The sequence below is a fragment of the Cervus elaphus genome, chromosome 2 (assembly GCF_910594005.1).
Source record: "Cervus elaphus chromosome 2, mCerEla1.1, whole genome shotgun sequence".
Lineage (NCBI taxonomy): Eukaryota > Metazoa > Chordata > Mammalia > Artiodactyla > Cervidae > Cervus > Cervus elaphus.
The window spans coordinates 1,994,695-2,009,409 of NC_057816.1; the positions used below are offsets into that span (position 1 = coordinate 1,994,695).

Consider the following 14,715-nt stretch of genomic DNA (forward strand, 5'->3'; position numbering starts at 1 on the left):
AGGTGTCCCGGGAGCCCTGCCGCGGCCTCCAGCCTGCAGACTCACCCTGTTTGAAGGAGGGCAGGGCCCTGGGCCATGGGCAGGAAGCCCACCGGACCCCTCCCACCCCCACTGGTGTCTGAGCACTCTGCTACCTGCTGCCCCTTCTCAGCCCAGAAGGGAGGCTGCCCGTCCCGTCCTGTCCCAGGTGAGGCCTGCAGGGGCTGGCCGCATCAGGCCAGGGGTCGCCGCTGGGACAGGCTGCCTCTGGGGCCAGGCGAGCATGCACAGGTGTGTCCAGCTGTCCGCACTGCCCCCCCTGCCCCCCGGGAGGGCCCTCTGGGCCCCTGCCTCGCCCAGGACAGGCCCCGTTCACGGGAAGACGACATGCGTCCTGGGGCAGATAAGGCCCCTGTCCGTGGGGTCACTTCAGTTTGTTCTCCGGCACCTTCTAAATATACCCTCCGAGGGGTTCTTATCGCAGCCGGGCTGGGCTGGGCGGCCAGGCTTAGTGGAGGCGACGCTGCAGGGGTCAGAGCCGCCCCACAGCGCGGGCCCTGGGCAAGTTCGTCTGCTCTGCCCGGCAGCCCTGCCTCTGGCGGGCCTGCTGCCCAGCGCCAGACCCCGAGGGTCGGGACACCCCAGCCCCCGGCCAAACCTAACTGGGGCCTGTCCTCTCACTGCCAGGCCGGGGCAGCCTCTCGAGGGTGGGCAGTGGGCAGATAGAGACCCTGCCCCGCTGGCTGGACTCTGTTTTCCGGGCAGTGTGGGGAGCGCCGGGGGCGGGAAGCCCGCGCTGCGGTCCTGCTCCCCACAGGCCGCTCAGGGCCGGGGCTCGGGGCAGCCTCAGGCCCTCTTTCTCCTCTGATGGGGGACAGGCCTGCTTCTGGGGCTTCTCGTGAAGACAGAGGGGACGGGAAGGTGTGGATTTACACGGCTTGTCCCCACCCTCCTGCCGGGCACTGGGGCTGCTAAGGGGCTGCGTGGGGCCTGGTGGAAAGAGCCGGGCTCCCAGCTCTGCGTTGGCGCTCTGCTGTCCAGCGGATGCCGGGAAAGCATGCATGGCTCACCGTGGCCAGGGCCGGACGTTCCAAGTCTAGTCTCCCACAGCCTGGTGCTCAGACATGGCTGCTGTCTGTCTATCTTCTCTTTCTTTCCTTTCTTTCTCTCTTTCTACTTATTGGTACCCCCTTGCAGTGCGTGGAATCTTAGTTCCCCAACCAGGGATTGAGTCGAGCAGTGGAAGCATAGAGTCTTAACGCTGGACCACCAGGGAAAGCCCTTTTTTTAAAAAAAAAAGACAATTTTTAAGACACCAATTTATTTATTTATTTTTAAACGTTTTGGTTGCTTGGCCTGTAGGATCTTGGTTCACTGACTTTTGAAAAAAAATTTTAGGACACCAATTTATTTATTTACTTTTAAACGTGCGGTTGGTTGCTTGGCCTGTGGGATCTTGGCTCATTGGCCAGGAATTGAACCCGTGCCCCAGCATTGGAAGGCAAAGTCTCGGCCACTGGACTCTGGGGACGTCCCTGGCTGTTATGTTTCTGATCGTGTAACAGATCCCCGAGAAAACTTACCCTCACAGCACCCCCATCCCTGAGACCCCCATAGCTGCCTCTCTAGTGCCCGGGAAAGGCTTTGACGTGACCAGTTAGGGTGATGTGGTCAAGCCCTCAGCCAAGGTCTGCCCCCAGCTTCCCCCAGCCGGCTCGGCCCTCGACAGAGGGGGACGTCCCGCCCCCTGCACACGCGAGGGCCTCGTGCGGAGCTGCACGTGGGAAGTGAGAGGATGCTGGGCGTGGGGTGAGACATGGGCACAGCTGTCCACCCGTGTCCTCGATGGAGTCAGGCCGCTGGGCAGGGCGATGGCCGGCCGCTCCCCGGGCTTGGCTGGTCCTGGCCGTCCCGCCCCTGCCCTGCAGAAGGCGCGGCCCAGCGGCACCCCCCCCCCCCCCGTCACCTCGGGCGGGGGTGCGGTCGGGCTTTGGGGCCTGTGGTGCCTCCGGCCTGGGGCCCCAGGGTGGGGCTGGGTTCCTACCCGTGCTGAGCAGTCCGGGTCCCTGAGTCCGGCCGCCGGTGAGCAAGGTGGCGCCTCACTGCCGGCGGACCCGTCCCAGGGCTCCTGAGCCTGACCCCATCCTGCGTCCAGGCTGTCCCCTCACCTGCGTCATCCTGGGTTTCTGGAAGAGGCCCCGAGAAGGGGGTGAGGGTGAGTCTGGGCAGTTGCTGCCCTGCTGGTGGGCAGAGCGGACATGGGGCAGCGCCTTGCAGGCGTGCGAGGGTCAAGGGGCCGGTAGCGTGCGTAGCCGGGTTGGGTGCGGTGACCCTTCCCTGCCCGGCATGGATTGGTCTTCTCTGGGAGCAGTCCCCTCCCTGCTGCCTCTGGGGCCAACTTCAGGCAGCGAGACCGTGACCCTCCCCTCAGAGCCTCGCCCGCTGCGTCTCCTGTGCTCCTGGCCACTGGGGTGGCCATGGCTGCTGCCCACTCACAGCAGAGCTCCCTCCCACCGCCCCCAGCTCCTTTCTGCCTGGCACTGTTGGCATGCAGCCTGGGGGAGAAGGGGTACGTGGAGAGCTACCTGGTGCCCTGGCCCATTGGAAACCCCGTAGGGCCCTGGCGGAGCACTCTGGGTGAGGTGTGGCCAGATAGAGCAAGGAGGGAAAAAATGGCACAAGAGGATTTCACTTCTGGATGAACCCTGGAGGCCTGCATGGAGGAGGTGGCACTGCGAATTCTGTCCCCTGAGTTCTTGAGTTCAACCTAAAACAGTCAGTCAGTCATTCAGGTACCAGGTCCCATATGAGGCCTTCAAAGTGGACATCAGACATCCTCTGCCTGCGGAGCCCTTGCTCTGTAGGGGGCAGCAGGTGGTCAGTGGTCTGATGAGAGCAGGGCAGGGGACACAGGGCCCAGCTGTGGCATCAGAAGGCCCCCCATAGGGGAAGCCCAGGCCTATGGGGCAGGGGGATGCCCGGGAAGGTGGGTTTGGAGCTCAGACTTCACTGGAGAATCTTTAGCTTGGAGGGCTGGTGGGATTTGCATCCTCCCAGGATCACCCCCAGCTGCCGGGTGGACATTGAGACTTGGGCAGGGAGACCAATGGGATGTGGGCTGCAGATTCTGGTGCAGTCCTGGTGGCCCATCCCCCGGGGGTGGAAGCCCCCAGGCAGAGGAGGACTGGCCTTTAGGGAGGCGCTATGCTCACAGCAACAGCCAAGGGCCCAGCCAGAGTGCGAGGTGAGAGGCCCTGTGTCTCTGGGGTCCCGGCCCAGGTCACTTTTAGAAGAAGTGTCTACTGAAAGCCCGCAAGGCTGAGAATGGCCTCTGGCGAGAGGCAGCGGTAAGCATCTTCGTCTCCTAGGGGCTCCTTGCGGGCAGGCCTCGGGGATCAGTTTGATGGGATCTTGCATTCACGGGACCTTAGCGAGACTGACGCTGTGGGAACAGTGGCCTCATCGCACCCAGCTGCCCGCTGGAGCCCACGTAGCTAGGGGTCGCATCGCCTGAGGGAGCCTCTGAAAGGAATGAGGAACACGCCTCACGGGAGGTTCAGAGTCGGGGTGGCCTGTGGGAGCCCTCGTCCCGAGAACCCTGCTTGGATGCCGCCCAGCACATCACGGGGAGGCGGAGTGCGGGGCCAAGTCCCTCCCTGACGTGACGGGGTCTGGACGGTGGGGTGCTGAGCTGTGTGTGACCTCGCAAAGACACCTCCCTCTGCATCCTAGGCTCTGGATCCTGGGATCTTACTCGGGTCTCTCCAGATGCACTGAGGCCGTGAGGGGACGGGCAGGAAGCTCTGAATGTACCTTGGACTGTTTCACAGGGGCCATGGACGCGCACGTTACCACATGCCCGATGCTGGCTTTTAAAGACTCACAGAAGATTTGCTAATAGTTCTTGTCATCATAAGCGATTTATTCATTTATTCAGTTCAGTTCAGTCCCTCAGTCGTGTCCAACTCTTTGCGACCCCATGGACTGCATGCAGCACCCCAGGCCTCCCTGTCCATCACCAACTCCCAGTGTTTACCCAAACTCATGTCCATTGAGTCGGTGATGCTATCCAGCCATCTCATCCTCTGTCGTCCCCTTCTCCTCCTGCCTTCAGTCTTTCCCAGCATCAGGGTCTTTTCCAATGAGTCAGCTCTTAGCATCAGATGACCAAAGTACTGGAGTTTCAGCTTCAGCATCAGTCCTTCCAATGAACACCCAGGACTGATCTCCCCTAGGATGGACTGGTTGGATCTCCTTGCAGTCCAAGGGACTCTCGGGAGTCTTCTCCAACACCACGGTTCAAAAGCATCAATTCTTCGGTGCTCAGCCTTCTTCACAGTCCAACTCTCACATCCATACATGACCACTGGAAAAACCATAGCCTTGACTAAACGGACCTTTGTTGGTAAAGTAATGTCTCTGCTTTTTAACATGCTGTCTAGGTTGGTCATAACTTTCCATCCAAGGAGTAAGCGTCTTTTAATTTCATGGCTGCAGTCACCATCTGCAGTCATTTATTAGAGCCCTAGATAAGTCACAGAGGCTGAATAATGGCCCCCAGAGATGGCAGACTCCCTGGAACTTATGAACGTGACCTTAGGTATTTAGAAAAAGCATCTTTGCAGAGGTGATATGTTAAGGATCTTGAGGGGGAGATGATTCTGGATTCTCGGGCAGGGGGGCCCCAGTTCAGTGACAAGTGTCCTCATAAGACACAGACAGAAGGGACGAACACAGGGGCCGTGATGTTGGAGGCAGAGGCCGAAGGATGTGGCCCTGAGCTCAGAGGCACCTGGGTCCCCCGGAAGCTGGAGGAGGCCCAGTGTCTCCACCGCGCCCGCCCCTCCTGCCCACGCAGCACCTCCCGCGCCCCGCGGTTCAGCCTTGTACGTGCCGTTCCCCTTGGAGGACTCGGGGCACCGAGTGCTGGGCCTGGCCCCTGGAAACAGGTGCCCCGCCCGAGGGGAGCCTCGGCCCCGCCTTGAGGCTGGAGCTGGCTGGGCCTCTCTGTCCCTCAGCCCTGGATCCCCTTGCCGGGCAGCGCGGACTGGAGGGGCAGCCCAGAGTCTCCTTCTGGAGGCGGTGTGACGCCTTCCGCATGGGGTCAGGGGGTGCACAGCGCCCAGCACCTGGGCCGAGGTGTGATTGGCGACGTGCCCGACCCTGTTCCACCCAGGGCAGTGCTGGGCACAGGCTGGACCGGGTGGGGCGTGTCTTGGCATTCCGTTGGGCAGTGTTGCCCCAGCCCCACAGACAGTCCTGGTGGGACCTGAGGCAAGCTCCCCCCGCCAGGGGTCCAGTGACACGGGGGCGTCCATACCCCCCGGAGGCCCAATGCCACGGGGGCGTCCACGTCCGGGCGCACGCTCCCCAGCCCACCTTGTCCTGTTTGTTCAGGGATGTTTGGAATCTCCCAGGTGACTTTTGTACAAAGAGGAACCCCTCCGATAGGGCCGGAGTTTGAACGTCAGCAGCTAATCTACTAAATCACACGCTCCGAGTTCGGCCTTGAGGTTCAGGCAGCGGGACAAGCCCTTTGTCTCTTATCGGCCCGAAGGTCCTAGCCGGGAGGGCGGGTCTTTGAACCTCACACAGCCTCATTTATATCCTTAATCAAACACGGGCCCCAGTCCAGGGCCTGTGTGTAAATGTCATTTACTTAGTTTCCTCTTTTTCCCCTTAACCTAGAAACGCTGTGGTTTCACGTGTAGTGTGAAACCTCCTCTCGGACAACATGTGAGTGCGCTGCTCGGACGCGCAGACCTGAGCTGTGCTGGGCGGCCATTAACTCAGCCGTCCTCAAAGCCTCATCCTCCCGAAGGGACATGGTCTGTGCCCAGAAGCCCTGCCTCCCCGCCCTGCGCCCAGCCCCGCGCCCCGTTGTCCGTCTCTGTGGGTTTGAGCTCCAGGGCCCTCGTGGGGGTCGACTCGACCAGGACTTTCCCTCCCGTGACTGTGGCGTCTCACCGAGCAGTGTTCCCAACGTCCATCCCTTCAGACAAAACGTTTTTTCTGGGCCAGTGAGACTTTCCCAAGTACCTAATTGTTATGTACTGAATCCGCTCCCCAGGTGGGGCAGTGGTAAAGAATCCACCTGCCGTATAGGAGACACAGGAGATGTGGGTTCAGTCCCTGGGTTGGGAAGATCCCCTGGAGGAGGAAATGCAACCCGCCCCAGTCTGCTGGCCTGGGAAATCCCCTGGACAGAGGCACCTGGCTACAGTCCGTAGGGTCGCAGAGAAATTGACCGCACAGATAGGCTGCAGCCAACGCTCCCTGACCGCCCCAGTGCTGCGTCTCAGCCCCCTGGGCCTCACTCAGAGCTCACAGAGCCTGAAGGCAGGGGTCTGTCACTTTTGGGTTCCGAGTGCGCCTTGAACAGGCTCTATTCCCCTTGCACGTGAAGCGTGTGTTTTTTATTCACGTTTTCAGCATCACTGGGGGATATCCAGGGTTGAAAGAGGTTTCCCCGTGGACTTCCCTGAGGGTCTGGTCCGGCCCGCCTGGGCTGAGCCCGCCAGTCGCCGGTGCCGCTGGGGGCCCAGCCCGTGGGCGAGGGGGTGGGGTCCTGCCGTCCACCCCCCATTGCCCCCTGGTGCGCCCTCCTGCTGGACCACCGCCCTGGCACGGCTCCCGCATTCCCCTGCGTTCCCCGGGCACCTGCTGGCGCAGATGCTGAAATGATGTCCGATGTCCGATAACGGCACGGACGTCCTCGGGCAGGAGCCGGCGGCCGTGCGCCCAGGGTGAATCGGCCGTCAGGGCACAGGCAGGCCATTGTCCTCGCCTTGGCCACGGCCGCCTCCCATGGGCACACACGCGCCCCCCTGGGAAGTCGGGTCGGGCAGCGCCGGGACCCGAGGGGGCCTCTCCCCTGCCCAGCCCCGCTCCCCAAACCCCGGGCAGAGAACAGGGCAGTTTTCCCCCTCCCTTGGGCCTTGGTCCCCCAGCTCTCAGAGGTCTGCGGATGCCTGACTTTGGAGCCTCAGGACCTAGGCTGGGACGGAGGGGGTGGCCAGCCCCGCAGAGGCAGAAGGGGCGTGCTGGGCCCCCAGGTTGCTGCCAACACCCCAAGAGCAGGGACCCGACCTTGGCCTTGCTGAGGCTCCTGGGCCCACACGCTCGGAGGGGACAAAGCACCCTTTGTGAAATGATTCTTTCTGAAACCGGCGCGTGTGCAGCTATTCAAGGAGCTGTTGAGCCTTCAGAGGACAGTGTGACCGAGGCCGACATGCCGTGGAGGGTTGGGAGCCCTGAGCCCCGGAGGCCCAGTGGCCCCCAGGGGGGTGCTCCTGGGTGGGGGCCCACACGCTGGCCCAGGCCCTCCACCAAGGTTCTGGGCACACAGTGCGGGGTGGGGTGGGGTCTCCATGTGCCTCTGAGGGAGCTGAGGCTGAGGACACCACCCTGATGTACCCTCCCTTCAGGCCTGTCCACAGGCGGAGCTGCCATGGCCAGACCCCTCCTGTTGGCAAGACCCCGTCCTCCCCAGCCCCAGGCCTCTGTGCCCCTGCCTGGCACGCGGTTCTAAGCCAGCTTTCACCGCTGTGTCCAAAGCCGGGGTCATCCTGACAGAGACAGTACGCAGTCAGTTGCCACCCTGGCAGCAAGAGTCGACAGGGACAGGCCTCGCAGAAGAGCGGCCGCTGCCCCAGGCCTCCGAGGCAGCTGAGTCACCTGCCGTGGGCCATGGGGCCCACCGCGACACCTCGAGGGGGCAGAGACGCTGCCTGGGTTCTGTCCACACCCTCTGCCTCAGGAGGCAGGGCCGGTAGAGAGTTCAGGACTTTTCGCGCACGTCCTGGCGGCGGGGGCTGGAGGTGGGGGGACCCGGGGAGCCGTGGGCAACAGGACCTGCAGACCTGGGTCCGGGCCTGGCGGGGGCCAGCCACCCCTTCCCCACCGAGGGCCTCCCTGCAGCCTGGGGGACAGTGGCCCGGGGCACAGGGCTCGCGGCTCGGGGCTTCAGCCAGTGTTGGCACGGTGACTGTGGGCCAGCGGGGGTGTCGGTGTCCTGACCTTTGCGCCCGAGTGTGACCGTTCGTGGCAAGCAGGGCTCTGCAGGTGTGACTCGGTGACGGATCTGGGTGTGGGCAGCCATCCGGACCACCTGGATGATGCTCAGCATCATCGCAAATGCCCTTTGTGGGGAAGGGGAGGGTCAGAGGGGAAGACACCACGCTGGCACACTCCCGGAGCCTCCCCGGGGCCTGGTCTCACCCCCTCCGTGGTCTGGCCACTGGGGGTTCACCCTCAGGAAGCGTGGAGCCCAGGCCCCGGTTTCCTCGTCTGTAGCGTCTCTAAGCAGCCGATGCGGCCGTCGTCTTCAGGAACGCGTGTTACCGTCTGTACCGTGAGGCTGGGTGGTGTGGGCGGTGGTGACGTCCTTCCCCAGGACAGCGTCTGTGGCTGGACAAGCTGTGAGGAAGCATCTCCGCGGGCCGCAGGCGGGCAGGTTCAGGAGGAGTGGGTGAGAGGCGGAACACGGGTCCAGCCTTGGGCGGCCCCAGGGCTGACCCCCGAGTCCCTGCCTGCATGTCCGCTGCTGAGAGGAAGTGGCCACGGGCTGTGTCGATGAGGAAACTGAGGCTGGAGAGTGGTCTGGGCCAGCTGGCCGGCACTGGGCCTGCCTTCTTTCTGCGGCTGCCTTTCTGTGTCCCCGGGGGCCTAGGGGCAAACCCTCGGGTCGAGCACGCTGCCCTGTTGTTGGGATGCCCACGGAGCCCTGCGACCATCACCGTACGTCCAAAACGTTTGCTGCCCAGAGGAGGCCCCTTGGGCCCCGTGGTCCTCAGGCGTCTCTCTGCCCCGTGAGTTTCCGCTCTGGATCCTTGGAGACCGTGTGGGCAGAGCCTGGCTCCTCAGCCTGGCCTCCGAGGCCCGTCTGCCTGTCGCCTGGGTCAGAGCCCGTCCCCTCCTGGCCGGGGGGCGACCTCGTGCAGTTGGCCCTGCTGCAGTTGGGGCACGCCTGGCGGTCGGGGCTGGCCCTGGAGGGAGGGCCCGGTCCCTCGGGCGGTGGGCGAGGCCCCTGCCCTGCCCCGCCCGGGCCCGGGCCGTGTCTGGGGGGCGGGGTGGGCGGCCTGGCCGAGGCACTGACCGCGTGTGCTCCTGTCCCGCAGCTTCCTCATTGTCCTGGTCTGCCTCATCTTCAGCGTGCTGTCCACCATCGAGCAGTATGTCGCCCTGGCCACAGGGACCCTCTTCTGGATGGTACGTACCAGCGCGAGGGGCCCTGCGCTCTGGCCCCTGGGCAGGTGGGCCGCAGGGCGAAGCCCGCCACTCCTGGCCTCTCCCACCCACGGGACCCTGTGCTGGCGCCCCAGGGCGGGCTGGCTCTGTGGGCTCGCCCTGACACCAGGGGCCTAGAGGCGGTGGGGACCCTACCTTCCTGGCTCCCTACCTTGCCAGGATGTGACCACTGGGCTGAGAAGGCGGAGGAATGACGGGACCCTGGGCCTGGTGGTCTGGGAGGGCTTCCGGGAGGAGTGGGCTTCTGAGCTGGGAGGGAAGGAAGGACAAGAGGCCGGGGTTGTAGTCTGCTTGGCCTGCGCCGTGGCCCCGGTCCGGCTGGCACACAGACCTGCAGGCATCCCTTCCCCTGCCCCCAGCCTTGGCCCGCGTGCCCCTGCCCTCGCCAGCCAATGGCTGTGAGCCGGCGTCCCCGAGGCCTTGAGGCAGCGCCTGTCGTACTTTACGCAGTCGGCTCCACTGTTCGCCCGACGCCTCTGCATTCGTGCTCACGGAGTTTCTCCTTTGGAGGTTAGAGGGACACTCAGCCTGCCTTCCTCTGGCAGCTGTCTGGGGGGACCTTGTGTCTTCAAGCTGTTGGGGCTCGTTGGGTGCGTCTGGTGGAAGGACCCAGTCCACTCTCCCCCCGTCCCTCTCGCCGCCCCCCACGCCGGCACCGCTTACTCCAGAGTGTGACTCTTCCCCGCGCTGATGGGGACCCGGGCGTCCCGGGCTCTGCTCTGCGGCCTTCCTGCCCATCCACAGCCGCATGTGCATCCCCACGACAATCCGCTTTCCCGTGCGGTTGGTGTCGGCAACCCTGCTCTTTCGGGGCTCACCTGGCGATTCCTGCTCGTCTCCTCTCCCCAGTGACCTTTGCAATCAGCTTGTCTGCCTCCCAGGAAACACTGTTGGCGTTTGATGAGTGAATTTGGGGAGGCCAGCATCTCTCTGGCGTGGGGTCGTTCTGTCCACGGGCAGGGCGTATCTGTTTATCAGAGGGTTTCATGGTTTGGGGATGTGGGTTTGAGACAGCTGTTGTTGTTATTATCAATACGGTTAACAGCTGCTATTAGCTGCCATCGCCAATGGAACCCCTTCCCTTATGTTTCCGGGAGGTTTTCTTTGCTGTCTAGGAGGGCGACTGCCCTTGTCACCTGTGCAGCCTGGGACTCCCTCTGCTTCGTCATTGTTTGCGGTGGTTTGTCCTCTGACCCTTTGGAGTTGTCTGTCTGGAGTCTCTGCTGCCTGGCCTGGTCCGGCGCGTTGGTTGGGTGTGCAGACTGGCATCTCTCGGGTGCTCCGGCTTTGCGGGGCGGGCCGAGGGGCTCTCCACGTCTCCTAGGGAACGCCCGGCCTGGGCAGAGAGCTGCGCCTTTTCTGGGCTGGGGTGGCCTTCAAGCCCCGTGAGAGGGCAGGATGCTACGGTGACGGCGTCCTTGGCTGTGTGCCGTCACCCTGTGTGTGTCCACGCCCTGACCGCCTCTCCTCTGAGGACACCAGTCCTACGGGACGAGGACCCACCCTAGGGGCCTCATTTTACCATAATCACCCCTTTATAAAGACCCGTCTCCAAACACAGCCGCATCTGAGATTCTGGGCTTGGGATCCCAATGTAGGGACCTGGGGAGATCACAGCTCAGCCCACGAGGCCCCTGCATGACTGGGTCGGCTCCCCCTCTGCGGGAAGGTTCATTCCTGCGTTCTGAGAGGCCCCCACAACCTTGAGTCCCATCGGGGTAGGGGCCCCCGGGACACCCGCCCCCCCGCCTGGGCCCTGCAGCAGCCGGGGTCCCGGTTTGCAGGCCACTTGGCCCCACCCTCACGCGGCTCAGGCAGGGCCCTGGGTGCAGCCCGCGCGGGATTCCAGCTCCCGAGTCACCGCTGATGTCAGCGCATCCCAGGCCCGGCTCTGGGGCTGGAAAGCAGATCATCGAGGGCGTGGGTCACCCCTCCGGGGTGGGGGGCAGGCCCTGGAGGCCTCGGGCTTTATCTGGTCCGGCCTCCCCTCTCCCCTTGGCCTGTCTGGGAGCTCCCCCGTCCCCAATCCCCAGCATTGCTGCTCCCAGTCACAGTGGGTTCCTTGAGGCTTCATGATGCCGGGAGGCCCAGAGCCGGGCATGGTGGCAAAGGGGCCCCAGGGCCGTCCCCGCAGCCCCCAGGCCCCTGCCGGCTCCCCGCCTCCTGGAGGAACTGACGGTGCGCAGTCCGGGCATCGCTGAGGTCCGCGCGCCTCCTGGTGGCTATTCTTGGAACTGCGGTCTCCTCCCTGAGGCTTCCTTCGTGGCTCAGTTGGTAAAGAATCTGCCTGCGATGCAGGAGACCTGGGTTCGATCCCTGGGTTAGGAAGATCCGCTGGAGGAGGGAAAAGCTACCCACTCCAGTATTCTTGACTGGAGAATCACATGGACAGAGGACCCTGGTAGGCTACAGTCCATGGGGTCACACAGAGTCAGACACGATTGAGCAACTAAACCACCCCCGCTGAGGATGGGGGCTCAGCTGGAGCTGGGACCCTGGGGGATGTGTGTGCCAGCGAGCAGCCCCCCGCCTCCCAACAGAGGGCCCCTGTTGCGGGTGCTTCTCCTGTTCCACTCCCCCCATCCTCTCTGCCACACGCGTGCCCCCCGAGGCACCCTCTCCACAGCGCGGCTGTCGGCTTGGGGCGGGGAGTTGGGGGGGGGAGGTTTTCCAAAACCAAGCTCTGATCATTCCAGAAGCTCTGGTGGGATTTTGGATCTGCTGGGCCTCTTGGGCCCCCAGTGCTGCGCACCCCCTGTCTGTCCCTCCGCCGGCTCCCTCTGCTCCCAGGCAGTTAGCTGACCCCTGACCCTGGGCCCTCCTGCTGCCCCGGGGCCCTGGCACATGCTCCTGCGGGTGGACTGACCCTCTGACCTGTCGCGGGGCTGACTTCCCGTCTGCCCAGTCAGGCTGCGACTCGGCCGTCACCGCTGGTGCCCCCCGCGACCGCCCGCTGCCGGGGCTCCCCTCCTCACCGCACCCCACTCTCTCCCCGGTGGCTGGGCGCGATGAGGGTCTGTGGGCCGAAGTGGGGAGCCCCAGGCTCTGTCTCCTTGCTCCGCCGCCCCTCCAGGGCAGGGGCCCACGGGTGGCACCCTCCACAGGCCCAGAACGGTGCTGCTGGGTTTGGACATTCCCTTTGAGTCCAGGAGCTCAGAGGGGGCTCCCTGGGGCTCCCGGAGCTGTCGTGGGGTCCTAGGCCTCAGCTTCCCCATCTGCGGAACAAAGCCTGGGGGAAAATGGTCTCAGATGCAACCTTTTGATGGCCTGTACTGCGTTCCGAAAGATTTCATAACTCGCTGGCCTGTGGAGACAGGTCCTTTGTGGTGGGTTTGAGCTGACCATGTCCAGAGTCATGCCTTTAGAGTCATGGCCATGGGGCAGGCGGTGGGGTATCAGGGTCACCGGGAGGAATGCAGCTGCAGGGGCCCGGGAAAGATATGAATCATGATCGGAATTACGTCAAGGGTTGGGGCCCGAAGGAGGTAAGAGGTGAAGCGGGACTTGGGGGGCGGACAGGGTGTCTGCAGGCATGCTGAGGGCTTCCTGGAAGAGGGGGTGCCCTGAGGGTGGGAGGAGGAGGCAGGTGGGTGCGGGGGCCTCCAGGGGCAGGCTGGGACCACCCCCTGCAGCTGGCAGTGGACAAGACAGGCCCGGGGTCCCGGGGCTCTGGGTGGAGGTGGCAGCTGGGGGCTCCCTGGAGAGGCTGTGGTCTGCAGGCTGGGGACGGGTGTGACCCCAGGCAGGGTGTGACGGAGGGAGGGTGTGTGTGGGCAGCGGGCCGCAGAGGCGGTGGTCGCAGGCCCCCCTGGGTCGGCCACCCAGGCTGGGGCGGCAAGACACCAGGTGGCGGTGTTGTCCGCGGCTCGAGGGCGCCGCTGGCCGTGACCCAGAACCGCGAGCCAGACCACAGCCCAGAGCCGGGAGGGGCCGGGGCTCGCACAGGATTCCGAGAGCGGCTTGGTGTTTAAATGGTGGAAAAAGTCCTTCGAAGCTGTGTTTTCCCACAGAGCCCATATGTCTCCCTTCCTTTTCGTGTGCTGCTTTTTATGGGGCCAGAGAGCTGCTGTCTCAGCTCCGGGCGAGGGAGCCTCGGGCGGCCTCCGAGGGATTAAGCATTTTGCTGAACCAGGGAGATCTGGGGGGCCTGAAAAAGCCACTTGGGGTGGGGTCTCGTCGCTGCCGCGGGGTCTGTCCCGGGGTACGAACGGCCCGTTCGAGATCTGAGCCCTGCTTGCGGCTTCTGGGGAACAGGGCTCCCGACACAGTTCCTGAATTCAGAGGAAGCCAGGCGCGCGCGCGCGTGTGTGTGTGTGTGTGTGTGTGTGTGTGTGTGTGTGTGTGTACACGTGTCTGTGTGCAAGCGTGCAGCGCGCCTGTGTGTCTGCTTGTGCACATGGCCGCGTGCACGCTCTGTGCCCCGGTTTCGGCGTGCACACGCGCCTGTGGCCGGGCCCCAGCCCCGTCCTGTGCCCCCCCGCCCCAGTCCCCCGCCTGCTGCCATAGCAAACACAGCCCCTCCCCGCTCCCTGGGGGAAGAGACCCCAGCTGGGCCCAGGTGAGGGGCTGGTTTTTGTCTCCGAAATCGCAGGGTGGTTTTTTTTTTTTTTTTTTTTTCTTTTTCAAATCCCACACAAAGAGAGAGGCCCTCAAAGGCACAGCGCAGACCCCGCGTAGCCCGGCTCCTGGTGGGCGCATACCAGGGATCGTCCTGCGATGCCTGCGGTTGAAAACCCGTGAGCCGCAGCCCGGAGGCCTAGCGGATGAGGTCATCGCCGAGGCTTCCTCCCTGGCCCGGGCTCCCGGGGGCCCCTCCGCGGTGACCCAGCCCTCCCTCCGGCGGGATCACCCACCCCGGGGCCCTGGCTCCCGCGGCACAGGCGAGAGCATCCGGCCCTCCAGGCCTCAGTTTCCCCGCTGCGAGTCCAGGCCCCGCGGGGACCCTCCCCCCACCACCCGGCGTCCCCCGGCCCCTCGGTGGGCCCCACGTTTCTCTGGAATGAGGCCTGGGCTCTGTCTCCTGACCCCCGGCCCTAGCGCACACCCCGCTCGCTCTGCAGGCCCGCCTGTTCCGGCCCTGCTCCCTACACCCTTCACGTGCCGATCCAGACAGCGGCACGGAGTCTGGGCCTGGGGCCCTGCTGGTCATGCCGTGAGCCTCTGCAGGCAGAGGGTGAGGCTCACGGAGCCTGGTCACGTCTGCCCAAGGCTGGGCTCCCGGCGGCTGGCTCAGGTTCCCCATGAACAGACCCCAAGGTTGCGTCTGCTCCCGGTCTGTCGCCTCCCTGGGGGGCTGTTCTGTCAGTTTTCCCCTCACTGCTTGGCGAACTCCTACACATCCAGCAAAGCCCCGCTCCTGTACATCCGCTTCCGGGGGCGCCTTCCTGCTCGCCCAGTGACATCACCACCTTTGTCCTCTGGCCCCTCGGTGCCCTGGGGAGACGTCTCCCCACGGCGGGGTCTTGAGCCCCTTGGCCTCTGTCCCCA

General features: G+C 64.3%; 1 protein-coding gene across 4 annotated transcripts in view; it reads left to right on the forward strand.

The window, feature by feature from the left end:
* The window catches only part of KCNQ1 (potassium voltage-gated channel subfamily Q member 1), a 365,808-nt gene that overhangs the window by 47,801 nt on the left and 303,292 nt on the right, over positions 1-14,715 (forward strand). For all 4 annotated transcript variants that reach the window (XM_043923794.1, XM_043923785.1, XM_043923807.1 and 1 more), the window contains exon 2: positions 9,099-9,189. In XM_043923794.1, the coding sequence (XP_043779729.1) occupies positions 9,099-9,189 (91 nt within the window). The remainder of the gene's footprint in view (positions 1-9,098; positions 9,190-14,715) is intronic.